The sequence below is a fragment of the Chrysochloris asiatica genome, unplaced genomic scaffold (genome assembly GCF_000296735.1).
Source record: "Chrysochloris asiatica unplaced genomic scaffold, ChrAsi1.0 scaffold00038, whole genome shotgun sequence".
NCBI classification, from domain to species: domain Eukaryota; kingdom Metazoa; phylum Chordata; class Mammalia; order Afrosoricida; family Chrysochloridae; genus Chrysochloris; species Chrysochloris asiatica.
Genome location: NW_006408556.1, coordinates 15,788,111 through 15,802,885, shown reverse-complemented (window position 1 = coordinate 15,802,885; position 14,775 = coordinate 15,788,111). Strand labels below are relative to the sequence as shown.

The window sequence follows — 14,775 nt, the reverse complement described above, 5'->3', positions numbered from 1 at the left end:
CCCCCCCCCCACAGATTTCATAAACTCCAATTCGGATTCTCTCCAATCTCTATTTATAGGCTGACCACTAATTTTAATCACATATCATTTCCTAAACAAATTCACAGACCATTCACTGAAACAGACCACGGAACCATGAGGTACCCCAGGACATCGGTCTGGTTTACCTTGGTCTCCTGGTATGAAGCACACAGTAGATGAATAGCCGATGTGTGGGAATGAATGGAGGACTGACTCGTCGGTCTCTGCTCAAATGTCACCCTGTCAAAGGCCTGCCTTGTCCACCCTGACATAGTGACCCTTTCTGACCACCCCAACCCTGCTTTGATTTTCTTCTTAGCCCCTACCTCTACTCAACACTGCACCTATTCCAAGTTCATTTGTTCATTGTTTTCTATGTGCCTCCTGCCCCATCCCATCCTCCAAGAGAATGGAAGCAAAAAGAGGGCAGGGGCTTTGTCTTTGGTTGTTTACTGTTGTATTCAGAGCTCCTACTCCCATGCAGGCACATAGCAGGCACCCCAATAGATATTTGCTGAACATTAGATGAACAGATATCAGCACAAACTGACAGCTGATTCCAACTGGATGGTAATATTAAAATGTCAGTTAATTCTGAGCACACACTGTCCTTGTTCTTGGTCCAGATAACCCCCTAATGCTGAACACAACTTGAACCCTCAAATGGTTCTCTCAGACTGATCAAGGATCATTTGATTTTGACTGTTGTTATGTGCACTCTTTGGGAACAGGAGCTGTATCTACTGCCTGTCGAATGAATGAGTCTTTGTCCACTAATACTACTCACAAACTGATCCTTAATCCTGTAACACAAGGGGTCTGGAATCTGATTTATCCTGACCAGATATTGACTCTCAACCCTGCTCCATACTGCCCTTGATTGCATCACATGTGTCCACTGACCTCCGATCCAGGCAGACTGAACCTTGGTCTGAACCTCAGACTACCAGTGTGCTTTATCATGATAAAGCACTGACCAACTCCTAATTCTGACCATAGATTGTCCAGTGACAAACCTTAAGTCAACCATTAGGAGCCAGATCTTGGCTCTGAAAGCAGACCACCATACATATACTATGAACCCCTTGAGAGATTCCCAAGGCCCACTACAGTGACTTACGCCTATAGCACTTGGCGAAAGTTTGCTGAGTGAACAGATGAACATGCAATGAGATTCCTAATTCTGCACACAGACTGTCTCTAAACATTCCCACCGATGGTCCTTTCATTCTAACTTCCTCCTTTCCCCTCTCCTCCATCAGCTCTGGCCCAAGGTGCACACTGGCCATGGGGTGAGGCCTCTTGGGACCTCCTACCTTTTCTCTAATTTCTGGCCATTTTATAGTCCTGGGGTGTTTGTTCCCTTCCTCCTAAAACAGAATTCCAGAGCAGAGAAGAGCTGCTGAGAATACCCAACCCAGCTTTTCCTTGAAAATACTGATAGTCATAGAGCTTCTCCTTGCCACATCTACATAAGAACCCCAAATTGTCACATATAATGTGAAGGAAGACATACACCTCAAAGGACCAATGGACCCTGAGCCAAGAACCCAGGGCCCAGTCCACTCTGGGATGAAGAGGAGGCCTGAAGGCACTTCAAGTACTTCTCTTTGTCTTCTAGGACCCTCCCACCCAGCCCAGGGGCTAGGGCACCCTCCAATCTCCACCTAACCCCCTTAACCCTGCATCTCAAAGTTGAAGAGTGTGGGAATGGTCTTGGAACTGAAATGAGAGGAGGAGTCTGCAGGGCTGGGGCCCGAGGGGATTCACTCACTCAAAGTGTTTCTTGATTTTTTCCGACTCTGCATATTTGGAGATTCCATTGATGAAGAGTGTCCGCTTCACCTGGGACAACAGGGGAGGGAGTTTGCCTTCCTGAGGCTCGACCCCAGAAGATGCAGTGTTTTGAGGGGCGGGGTGTGGAATGAGCAGAGAGTTGCTGAAAGTAGGGGGAGGAGGCCGTAGGGACAAGCCAGGTCCAGATTAGAAGCAGATGAAAAGCTTCTAATAGAAATCAGGTGGCCAGCTTAATGAGTGAGTCACCTGGTCCTTTGCTCTCTGAGGGTTTTAATGGTGGATTGGAAGAGCTACTCTCAGATCATCAGACAGGAGAAGGGGCTATGTCACACTGAGCTCTTGTGAGACTCCAGGACCCAGCGTAGTGCTGGCATGGGTAGGCATTCTGTCTGGGCTTGGTGAGTGAGAGTAGAGGGTGGGAATCACCCTACCCATCACATCAGCTCAGGCACTCTCTCCGCCTCAGCTTACCCTGCCCAACAACCTGAAGACAGGTATTAGCGCGATTCCACTTTACAGAGAAGGAAACCGAGACTTAGGGAGCTCATGCAACTTGCCCAAGATTCCACAGCTGAGCCTCTGAGCCAAGATTCAAACCTAGCTGCCTTAGCTCTGCAGTACAGGTGAGGGGCCTGGAAGGGAGAGGACAGGCTGGCAGGACCTGGGCTCTGCTCCACTCACCAGGTCATCCTCCTTGTAGCGCATCTTGGAGGTGTGTCTACGCATGCTGTAGACAGTGAGCAGCAGGTACAGGAAGGCGAAGGAGGTGTGCAGCCACAGCAGGTTGTTCCTGGAGAGCACAAGAGGGCACATGGGAGCCACTGGGGCCAAAAAGACACCCAAATGCCCCCCACCTTCTTGGTGATAAACCCTAGATATGGGGCCCCTCTACTACCTCAGACACTGAACCCCATGCACCACACCCTACAATGGTCAGGAGAGCTCCATTTCAACTAGAATGTCCCTGAGAGTTCACCCCTTCCTGTCCTGCAGCTGCCCCCAGCCAGCCCTCCCTGGCCCAAGGTTCTCTCCCGTCTTCTCGATGTGGTGATCCTGAGGACCCTCAGCAGGGATTGAACCCTTCTGCCTCCAGCCTCAGGGACCCACAGCCGCCCCTCCTCTGGACACTTCCCCTTTTCTGCCCTCCTTCCCATTATGGTCCAGATGCTGGCCCCAGGTCCCAGTCACACTGATCAGTCTCCTAACCTTACCCTGATTTCAAGTTGGCAATGGTGGTTCTCCCGAAGCTGTAGGCATTATTCTCTAGGGAGCGGGATGAGGGACAAGGGTCAGGACACATCCACTCCTGCGCTCTCCTCTCCCTGTACCGCTCCCACCCTGGTTCTCACTGACCCAGCAGGTCCCCTGAGAAGTTGACAGGCAGCACAATGCCCACTGAGAGGACACCCACGACAACCAGCAGCCCGATGATGTGCCGCTGGAAGGATAGGTAGTGCACAGCATCACCCCCACATTTGTCCCGGATCTCGTCATCCCTGCAGGCCAAGGGGGTGCACAAAGGACAGAGGTAAGAGCAGGGCAAGGGACAGGCCACAACTTGCCCACCCTTACCCACCCCTCTCCACCCTCCACCCTAGCCCCTATCCATCTTGCAGCAGTATGGGGTTGGAATGGGATCTCTTAGTCTCCTATTTTCTGGAAGAGGAGGGAAGAGAGAAGAGGACTAGAGGGGGAAGGTGAGTGAAGGCAGGAAAGAAGGAAGAGGGAGAGAAGGAGGAAGGGCAGATTCAGGTAAAAAGGAAGGAAGGCAAGAAAGAAGAGAGGAAGGAAGGGAATCAAGAAGGAGGAAGACTGGAGAGAGGCAGAAACACGAGGAAAGGAGAGAGAAGGGAAATGAAAAGAGAAAGATCTGGAAAGGGAGAAGGTGGAGGGAGAAGACTAGGGAGGGATGGTAAGTGAGGAGGTAGAAGAGGGAGGATGGGGGTCCGAGGAAGCAACAGCACTTTATGGGTGCTGATGGGCTAGGCGTGGTGAAGCCTGGTATGCTTGGGGAGCACCCTGGGGACCAGGAGGAGTGGGTGGTGGTGGTGCTGACCTGTCCGAGTTCCTGCCTCTATCAGCGCTCACTGCCTGCCTGCTGGGCTCTGGCTCGGCTCCTGAGTTCTGCCTGCCGCTGGCTGCCTGCCGCCCCCACCCGCTGGCTGCACCGAGGAGGCTCTGGGTGGGGGCTCCAGCCCCTGCTCTCAAGGGGGTGCAGGGGCAGGGAGAAATGAGGGCAGAGCTGGCCCCCTGAGCTGGGGTCTCAGAAAAGACTGGGGGGCAAGTGGGCATTCAGGGTGAGCACAGACCGGGGATAGTGGGGGCCAGGCCCTAGCCTCCTGGAGTAGGGAAGAGGGTGCCAGGCTGGCTAGGAGCACTAAGGCCCTCAAAGCTGCTGCCTTCTGGATTTTGTAAGGAGATGACAGGCTCTGAAGTTTCTTTCTGTTTCTCTCTTTCTTTAGAGCTTGAAGACTGTTCACTTACTTTATCCTGAAGATGGCTGTCAGCCAGGAGCAGAAACCCTGGGGGTAGAGAAAGCTATCAGTTGGGGCCCCCATCCTGCCAGCCTGAACCACCCTTCCCAAATCCCACCTGCCCCATTCTCACAATGACCCCCAGACCTGTGGCTCACCTCGGCAAAGCAACCCCTCCAAAATCACACCCTGGGAATGAGCTCATGGTAGGGAGTGGGAAGGAGAGAAGGAAAGAGCCCAGGCTTCCAGGAAGAAAAAGGACCAATGCTAGGCTGGGTTATCTGTGGACCCGTATCTTATGCCCAAGCCATTGTTGTTGTTATTAGGTGCCATCGAGTCGGTACCGACTCATAGCAACCCTATGCACAGCAGAACAAAACACTGCCCGATCCTGGGCCAACCTCACTATTGTTGCCACACTTGAGTCCATCGCCACAGAGCCCTGCAAATACCCAATGTGGCAGCAGAACTAGAGGGAAGGTCTAGCTGTCTGGACTAGAGGGGAATGCGTTGGGTTTGGGCTTCTAGATAGAGTAGTGGGGACCCCCAGACAACCTACAGCAGAGTTGCTACTTGCTACTCAAGTGCCTGACATCTATTTTCTATCCACCTTGGAGGGATGACTACACAGAATCATTGTGAGGGGGGCCCTCCTGCCTCCAGCCCCCAGGTCTGCCTCAGACCAGCAGGACAGTGGGGTGTGCAAGGGCTGGGCCAAGAACACCCTCCTCCAGCCTCCTCCCAGGAGTTGAAGTGTAGCATAGGATGGGGGAAAAAGGTGTCCTCAGTCAAGCTGCAGGACTAGGCCACCTGCTGCCAGCATCAGCCAAGTCTGGGGACCAGCAGACACCTCTGGCTGGTGAGGTGTTACCTTTGCTTTGCCACTTACCAGCAGGAGTCCAACTTGGGAAGCTGACCACCTTCTCCTGCTGGGGCTGTTATAGGAGCTGCAGGGGCCCACAGTCTTAGCAGGACTAACCAGGGCTGCCACCCAGGAGTCTCAGGATTTGAGTACTGAGTAGCGTTCTCAACCTCACAGAGTTAGGGAGCCTGAGCCCAATGTGTAGGGTCTGACATGAACGGGAGTGGCAGGGACTGCGGAGACTACCACATATATGCCGTGTCCACAGGGGCCACACCACTTAGCTTCAGTCCACGCTGCTCAGCTGGCCCATGAAACTAAGGCCCACAAGTTTGAGCAACACAACGGATTCTGTATATTTTGCTAAGCGGACCTGGAAGGCTCATTATTATTTCTAAAACCATGTCCAAGGAAAAAGGTGCCCTTAAAATCCATTAAGGGAGTCCTAGTGGCACAATGGTTAAGCACTTGGCTGCCAACCAAAAAGCTGACAGGTTTAACCCATGTAGTGGCTCCATGGGAGAAAGATCTAGTGATTTGTCCCCATAAAGATTACAGTTTAGGAAACCCTAGGAAACCTACAGTCCTATTCTGTCACGTGGGATTGCTCAGTCAGAATTGACTTGCCGGCACCTAACGACAAGAGGATCAGTCAGCAGACCTGGACCCAGAGCTCTACTGTGGCAAGTACTGTTTGGAATGCCGAGATGTCAGGTCATGCTAGTTTGGAGGCTGTGGCATATTAGACATAGAGTAGTAGGTAGTTCCAAGTCTGGCTGGCTATCCAGTGGCTCTTACCCAAGGCCACACCAGCACCCCTGACTCCACAGCACTGGAAGCTGAGCCCACTGGCCCTGGAGGAGAGGGGGCTGTGAGGAGGGCACTCACATTGTCCCTTTGGTCAAAGTCGACGGAGCTGGAGACAGAGGTGAGACGCTCATACCGGTCATGACTGTCCGCATGCATAGCTGAGGCCACACTGGGGGTGGGGTGATGAGAGATGAGAGAGTCTGGTGAGTATGATAAGGCCCTGGGGACAGGATGAAGTGGGAGATGCCCACTCTAGAGCTTCAGGGATAGAGAAAGGCACAGAAAGCGCAGAGGCTGAAGCAGGGAGGAATGCCTGCCCTCTACCCCACCCCCCTCAAATTTTCCTTTCCCTTCAGGGAGACCTGGGACCTGACACCATGAAGCCTTAGGGCAGGAGGGTATCTTCATCATCTTCCCTATGAAGCTTGAAGCAAGACGAGGAGGCCTGCAGTTCCGGAGCTGACCAGCAGGGAGCGCAACAAAGACAATATTATGCAAATGATCGTGAGGAGTGGGAGGGAAGGGGCTCTGAGAACCCTGGAGACGTTGAGGGAGAAAGGGGCTAGGAGCTGTCTCCAGGGTGGGCTCCTAGACCCCCTCTTCCCTGACTCCAGCAGTTGTTGCGGCTCCAGCTCCAGTCCTAGAGACAGAGACCACCACGGGACACAAAGGGGCCAGACTGGGGACTCCTCAGGCAGTCCCCTTCCTGGCCTCTAGAAGGGGTGAGCAGGGAACCCTGAAATATGAAGAGCTAGCTGTTAGGGGGAGGAAAGCCACTGGGGACACCCCATCTTGTCTCTGGTGCCAACAGCATAAATGCGTTATACTTCCTTGAGGATGACCCCTCCCCTGGAGCCAACCAGGGCTAGGAAGGCAGGGGCATATCAGGAGGAGCTTCTCCCAGGCAAGGAGCCAGAGGGAATAATGAGGGGGGAGGGAAAAGAGTAGGCAGAGACAAATTGGGGAGCCCCCTGCTCCGCAAAGCACACCGCCTGCATTAATCCGAAATATGAGCCTATAGAAGAGAAAACTGCAAAAAGAAACCAGCAACTTGGCAGGACGAGAAAAGAAGCGTGAGAGAAGAAAGGGAAAGGTGGTTTAGTGGGGATGAGGGGGCTGGTGCCCCACATACTATTCCTGCTCCACTCGGTCCCTCTCCTGCCGCCGGAGCCTGGGGACAGAGAACAGACAGGGTTAGCATGGGTGGGGGAGGGTATTTGGAGACTTGGGGAGGGGCAGAAACCCAACTAAGGGTCATGCATGCCCCTCACTGGCTCTTCTGAGATGGTCCCTCTTCATCCTCCTAACAAAGGGGGATGAGAGAGGGCTAGCTCTTTCCTATCCTTGAAGAGGATTGTGGAACAAGGTATGTGTGTGTGTTGTGTGTGTGTGAGAGAGTGTGTGTTGCGTGTGTGTGAAAGAGAGTGTGTATGTGTTTAGGGATGGAGGGATGAGAAAGGGGTCCCAGAGCCATACCTGTCTGCATCGGTCACTAAGGCCAGACGTCCATAGTCCCAGGCCACTTTCCGGAGGATTGAGAATAAGAATAGCAGCGCCTGATGGAAGAAGGGAGTGGTTGGCAAAGGGGCCAGAATCTTGTCTTAGAAAGGGATGATCTCGACTTGGGTGAATGAATGGTCAGAGGCCAGGGTTTGGTGCCTGTTGGATGAGGATTCTCCTTGCTGCTAAGCTCCTGCTAAGTCAGGGTGATCCTAAGTGGGAAAGGCTTAGGACTGGGGCTCTTTGTCATGTAGGTACAGGGGTAGGGGGTGGCATGTGGGTACTCACAAGGAAGCACATGAAGTCGAGAGCTAGCACGGTGGGGACACCCCCAAAGGGCAGGCCCTGCAGGACAGTGCTGCGGATGCGGGCGCTGTAGCAGTAATCCTTGGGGTTGCTGTTGTTGAGGGCCGTGGTGCCCAGTGTGGCCAGCAGGAAGGGCCGCATGACTGCTACTGCCACATGGTCCTCCTGGGCAGAGGGAACAGTACTCAGTGGGCTTGTCCCCAACCCTTCTGGGCCCTGTAGGGTGGGTCTGGGGAGGGGGCTGTCCCAGGGCTGCCTGAGTGGGTGAAGCTCTGGCCTCAAGAGATAAGGGCTTGGGGAAAGGAGGGTTGAGTCACAAGGATTTGCCTTCATGGCTCCCAGGCTGTGCCCCACCCTGGGCCTGGGGGAACTTGGCCCAGATGCCAGGCCAGGCCTGGACTGGGGAGACTGGTTTCTCCAAACTGTGCTTCCCACCCCCATACACAGGAGGAGCTCCAGTAATGTAGTGGTTACGAATCGGGCTGCTAATCTCATGGTCAGCAGTTTGAAACTTTTCCACGGAAGAAAGATGAGGCTTTCTGCTCCCATAAAGATTTACAGCCTCGGAAACCCGGTACAGGGTCACTATGAGTCACGGACAACTCCATGGCACACAACCACCACCACCACCACCCATACAACACACAAATACATACTCTCTCTGTCTCCAGCAGGGGGCAGAGCTGAGTATGACGGAAGAAAGGAGGAGTTTTAAGCCTAAGGATTCAGGGCTAAGAGGGCATCCCAGGTTAGGGGACGATGAGTCAGGGGCAGTAAGTAGCCTCATCATAATCTCATTCTACTTTTACTTGAAAAATAACATGATTTCATGTCCTTAGGATTTTCAACTCCATAAATCACCACCCCCCACCCCCCCTTTATATGTTGTTGTTGTTGTTAAGTGCCGTCAAGTTGGTTCCAATTTATAGGGTTTCCAAGGAGCAGCTAAGTTTGAACTGCCAACCTTGCGGTTCGAACCAACCTTGAGGTCAAGGGCTTATTTGGTGGTGGCACACCTGTATACAAGGTTTTCAACTCCAGAGTTACCCCTCTGTTTTCAGAGTGGGAGTCAGAGGATGGGGTCAGAGTAGGAGATCAGTTAAAAAGAAGGACTTTTAGGTTTGTGTTACTTGCCTGGCACTAGCCATTCTTGCTTACCCTCACTTCTCTTCCCCTACCTCAACAGCAACTACACCTTTCTCCCCTCTATCTCCCTCACTTCTTCCCAACTATCTTAGCACAGGGGTCACCTGAGTGAGACGAGAACTACAATTCCCAGAGTGCCATGTTCCTGCGTCCAGAGCAGGGCAGGCTGGGAATGCCATGCACTACAGTGAGCTTTTCCATTGGCAAAAGAGAGAAGAGAGGGTGGGGGCTTCATAACCCGCCCAAGTGCCCCCCCCCCCCGAAGCCATGGTGCTTCCTTGCTGCCCGGCACCCAGCCACTCTGGCAGTTCATTCCTTACCTTTCAGGGTGGATCTAGGGGGTAAGGCTAAAGGACAGACACAGTCCCCTCCTCCCCCGAAGGACAGACAGGCCCGGACACAAGGGTTCTTAGAACTGCCTGGGGATCCAGCATAGCCTGCCTTGGGGAGGAGGAGGAAAATTGTGGTTGGGCACTGTGCCCCGCCCTCGTCCTACTGAGGGGCCCCTAGGGGCCCCTGCTGCTGACAACACTGAAGCTCTGCCTTGGGGAAAGGAGGTCCCCAGAGGAGAAAAGAAACAAGACAAAGAGAGAACAACAAACCTAGAACGGATGACAACATCACTGAGGGCGATTGTCCCTCAGCCCCCTGAGGTGACTCCGTGTTCCTCCTGCCCATCTGTCCCTGTTTTCTCCCTGCCCTCTTCCTAGCACCCCAAAGACAGGGTTAGAGGCTGGATCTCTCTGGTGCCAGGAGATGCTAAGTTGTTTATGTGTTCCAGCAGTCCTAGAGTCTCTGAAAGCATGGCCTAGGAAGGCTAAGCAATGAAGTAACTGCCCTTTGTGGGATATGGCTCCCTCTCCCTTCCCAGCCTAATCTGAGCACCGCTTATTTGATTGCCCATGATTTCAGGAGTCACACAAACATGTTTTCATCTCATTCTCAACTAATTTTACTACTTAGATGTCACTGTCATTTTAAGACGAGGCTACAGGGGTTCAGAGGTTAAGTAACCTTTCCAAGGTCATGCTGTGAATAAAATGATGAACCCAGAATTCAAACCTAGGTCAGCTTCCTTTAGGATGCTTTTCAGGGCACCATGATGCAATTCAGAGATGCCTAGAATGGGACTCTACAGACCACGGAAGCTTGTGATTGTTAAGTGCTGTCAAGTCGAGTCAGTTCTAACTCATAGCAACCCTATATATGGTTTCTGAGGAGCAGCTGGTGGATTTGAACTGCTCACCTTGTGGTCAGCAGTCCAGTGCTGATCTTATGGTACCCTGTCAGGACTTAATAAATGCTTATTCAATGTCCTCTAGCCCAAGAACACAAGAGCACTATGGGGATGTGTGTGTTCAGGTGTGTAAACGCCTGCGGAAATGAAGGGAGCTGTTGGGCTCTCAGTGTGTGGTGGGTGTGCCTGGAAGCCTGGGTGTGTTAACAGAAGGTACACAGAGTCATGTGTCTCGGGAGGTGAAAGGTGGGTGTAGGTGTCTTGGGTCTGCAGCAAGGCCTATATATTAGTTATCCTTCTCAACCCCCAACTCCAACGCACTCTAGAAATCATCACAACAGGCATTCCCACTCCTTGCCCATTTCTCTTCCCAAGCTTAGAGGCCAGTCCAGGATGTAATAAGAACCAACCCTCCTCAAGTACCATCGCCTTACACCTCAGTTCTAACCAATACCACTGCCTCTACTGTGGAGTCAATCCTGACTCCTAGTGACCCTATAAAGGGTTTCCGAGAAAAATCTTCGCAAGAGCAAACAAACAGCTTCATCTTTTAACCTCGGCACGGCTGGTGGGTTTGAATTGTCGACCTTTGGTGGAAAATACTAGGAGTTTCTCCACTTAGGGGACCCAGCAGGGCAAGTGAAGCTCCAGCTAGATGCTTGGAAACTGACATGGCCATGGTCATCTGTTGTTCTTCTTCATAGTCATGAAGCAGTTTCCCCTCCTTAATTGCATTTAACCCTCCCATCTACCCTAGGTAGGGTATAAGATGACCAGTAGCCCATTTTACAGGGGAGGAAGAGCAGAAAAGGGATGGAGGCCAGGGTTTGGGGCTCTACCTGCTGAAAGGATTACTCCACACTCTCTAATTGTGGGGGTGGAGTTGCTGGTCTGAGTTTCATCAAGTACAGCTGCTCACAAAGCCGCACTGGGCTGAGCAGCTGAGAGGAAGAAGAGACTGAGGCAGAATATTGGGGGGTGGGAGTGGAGAGGGGGTAAAAGAGGCAGGGGGCAGTTCCTCTGCCATAGGGGTGCTCTAGCTGCTGTATCCTGGAATTTCTCTGAGGCTTCAGCTGGTGTGCAGAGGGTGACAGAGGTGGGCTATATTTTGGGCTACCTTAAGGTTGTTGTTGTCAGGTGCCACCAAGTCGGAACCAACTCATAGTGACCCCATGCACAGCAGAACGAAACAATGTCGATCCTGGGCCAACTTCACTACCGCTGCCACACCCGAGTCCATCAATGATGCCACCTGGCCTATCCATCTCGTTGGGGGTCTTCCTCTTTTTCTCTGACCCTCCATCTTACCCAGCATGACATCCTTCTCCAGTGACTATTCCCTCCTGACAACATGTCCAAAGTATGAGAGATGAAGTTTAGCCATCTTGGCCTCCAATGAGCACTCTGGCTGCACTTCTTCCAACAGTGTGTGATGGGTGGATGGATGGGTGGGGGCATGGAAGGGCTGGTAAGCTAAAAGTGTGGGTTTCCCCCTTCTTACAGAATTACTTGGGAAGATTGAGTTCCCGAAAGACTGAATTTAGGGCTTTGGCTCAAGGAAAGGCAGTGCGATCAATTGGGAAGAAAGATGGAAGTAAGCTGTAACTTTGTAGCCTGGACCTCAGTCTTCTAAATTGTAACAAAGGGCTATTAGATATTAACATCCTTGCTCTCCTGCATTTAAAAAGATGGGCAAAAAAATATATCCACAAGTGAAAATAAACATAGTAGTTAAAGAATTCATTTGTGTTGTTAAGTGCTGTGGAGTTGGTTCTGACTCCTAGCAACCCTGTATAGAGTTTTCAAGGAACAGCTGGTGGGTTTGAACTGCCAACCCTGTGTTATCCTACAATACCACACCAAGAGTCCAAAGAACACATTATTAAAGGCTTATTTTGCTCTTATTCTCTGTCAAGCACTGTTTTCAACACTTTACAAATATAATTCAATTACTCCCCAGCAAATCCAGAGGACAATGAGGTATATATGTTAAGTGTCGTCGAGTTAGTTCCAACCCATAGTTACCCTGTATAGGGTTTCTGAGGAGCAGCTGGTGGGTGGGTTTGAGCCGCCAACCTTGCAGTTCAAACTGATATATAGAGAGGATATAAACGAGAGGAAAAGTTTCATCCACGAATGTTTTGAAGCCCATCGTATGTTGACCAATGACACACAGCCAGTCTAGTAGATCTGGATATGGACCAAGGCAGCCTGGCTTGATTGAATCTATGCTCTGAACCTCACTTCACTGCTTCCTTAATCACAGGAGTATCTTTCATCTAGGGAGCCAGGTTTTGGGGGCTGGCAGCTTGCACTCTGGAGAAATGCCACACACTGTTTCAACTCATTCAACTTCCCTCTTGCTTGTAGCTCTCAGACCCTTTCCACTCAGGCCTCAAGACTATGATTTGAGGTTCTGAGATAAGCATAAGGGACAGGCAATATAGCCTTGTGGGCTGGGGAGACAGACCTGGCTTCTAACTTGGGCAAATTACTTAACTGCCTTCATCTGTAAAATGGGAATACTAATCCAGTTGTGTGGTTGTTTTGAAGATCAAACAAGATGACTTATGTAAAGCTCTTAATGCAATTCAAGGCAAATGGGCTCTTAAAAAAAAAAAAAAAACCCAACAAGGTGTGGAATATAAGGGGTTGGTTTACTAGAGGAAAACTGGTAAAACTCAAAATAAAAACATAGGCTTTAATATAATAAAGCCCCTCTGTCATGGCACGTTTCTTGTTTAGAGCTAAGGGATTATATACTGTGCTAGGGACTTTATCAGAGTCCTGGTGTGATACTGTAGAATAAGCACTGAATTGCTAACTGCAAGGTTGGTGGTTCAAACCCACCAGTGGCTCTGCGGAAACCCATAACAGGGTCATTATGAGTTGGAACCTACTCAATGGCACTAACAGGAACTGTATCCTAAGTGGTGGGGATTGCTCCCAAACTCTTCCAATATAGCTCACCCATCTGTAGCAGGCTCGGAGGTGGGGCACGGCAGGGTGAAGCTCTGCCAGGATGGGTCAGAAGTTCAGAGAAGAGTGCCCGTTATTGATCAATTGCTAGGCAAGGTGCCAGGCTCTCACTCCACCTGTGTTATAAAGCTTAGTCCTCATGACAAACCTTTGAAGGAAGTGGTGGCAATCACATTTTTTAAATGGAAATTGAGACTCAGACAGGTTAAGGAACTTGTCAAGGTCACACAGCTAAAGAGTGGTATAGCTGGAACTTGAACCCAGGTCTCTAGAAATCTCTTATAATTGGAGGGAATTTACAGGCTAACCAAAAGAGGGCTTGTAGCTACCCACCATCTGCCTTCTGCTTGCCACATTTCTACCCATCCACCCACCTACCCACAGGCCAGGACTGCATCTGGTGAGCCAACAGTGGCATGTTCCACTTGGGGCATGCCAGGGCTCAGACCCTGTGGTGCCCTGAAAGACAGTCATGCTACCAAGATACCCTACCTGAAATTTGGCAGACACTCCCACTCCCTTTCCCTCCAGCCACCTGGGCCTGGGAGGCAGGGCTGAGAGCCCCTTCTGGAGAGGGGCTGGGCACAGTCCCATTCTTCCTGGGCTGTTGCAGACCCAGGGAGAATTTAAGAATGGTGTTGGGTGAGGAGGACCCAGACCCCCAGCGTGGAGGAGTGTTCAGACTTGTTCTAAGCAGTCGGACCTTTGCCCAGGGGACCCGGGCAGGTGGCGGCAGAGCCCCAAGGGCAGCCGGCTCTTCTTCCCACTTGCCAAAAGCCCTTCCTTTTCTGGGGAGCAAGAGGCCAAAGTGGTGGGACTGTCCGCCCCTGATGGCCAAGAAGGCCAGGAGGGACAAAGCGCGCCCCCTCCCCCCAACAGGGCCTTTGCCCCAATCCCCTGCTCCGCGGCTCAATCCTGTCCCCTCCGCACCCTCCAACGCAGGCCCGAGGGGCTCATGAATGAACTGCACTGTGTGGGGCGCAAGGAGAGGACACGCTCTCGGGGCCAGTTGCCTCCCGGGCCTGTTGACCAGTTCCCAGATCCGTCAAGGCAGCGGCCGGCCTCGAGCCAGCACCGCGAACCCTGCCCCAACCCTGGGCCGACGTCAGGGATACTCGGCCCCCAGAGTAGGAAAAAAGATAAAGGCTACTGAAGGCATCGGACGCAGGGGCTCTGGGGTCCCAAACTCGAGGACAGGGGCGGCTGGTTCCCCACAACGACGGCGAGCTGGTGGGGCGCAGCTGGAAACCCCGGAGGGCGCGGAAGGGGCGCGCACCTAGACTAGGCAGGTGGGAGAAGAGAAGCGCTAAAGCGCTGGGCCCGGGGGTCCCACCCCTTGGGATCTCCAGGGAGCTGGGGACAGAAGGCGGTGCACATCTGGACCCAGGGCAGGGGTCGAACGACTCACATCTGGATCGGGATGGTGCGGGGCTGGGAACAGCGCGCGCCACCACTGGGTCCCTTGGGCCTGGGCACCTCCGGGTCCCGCAGGAGGCTGAAGGGAGGGGACACGCAGCAGAGTCCGATTTTTTTTCTTTGGGTGGCGGTGGGATCCGCAAAGAAAAGAGGGGGAGGGGAGGGGTCGCGTACTCACCCCTAGGCGCAGACTCGGCTCCGGCTCGGAGCCCCGGGTTGGGGCGGGG

The 14,775-nt window shown here is 52.4% G+C and overlaps 1 protein-coding gene across 1 annotated transcript in view; it reads right to left on the bottom strand.

The window, feature by feature from the left end:
* TMEM63B (transmembrane protein 63B) overlaps positions 1–14,760 on the bottom strand; it is a 24,587-nt gene extending 9,827 nt beyond the window's left edge. The window contains exons 1-10 of the mRNA XM_006860511.1: positions 14,727–14,760; positions 7,753–7,935; positions 7,441–7,520; positions 7,097–7,135; positions 6,043–6,133; positions 4,303–4,340; positions 3,172–3,314; positions 3,030–3,081; positions 2,500–2,608; positions 1,796–1,866 (exon numbers count right to left, since the gene is read on the bottom strand). Coding sequence (XP_006860573.1) covers positions 1,796–1,866; positions 2,500–2,608; positions 3,030–3,081; positions 3,172–3,314; positions 4,303–4,340; positions 6,043–6,133; positions 7,097–7,135; positions 7,441–7,520; positions 7,753–7,911 — 782 coding nt within the window. The 5' untranslated portion in view covers positions 7,912–7,935; positions 14,727–14,760. The remainder of the gene's footprint in view (positions 1–1,795; positions 1,867–2,499; positions 2,609–3,029; positions 3,082–3,171; positions 3,315–4,302; positions 4,341–6,042; positions 6,134–7,096; positions 7,136–7,440; positions 7,521–7,752; positions 7,936–14,726) is intronic.
* Between the last annotated feature and the right edge of the window lie 15 nt (positions 14,761–14,775).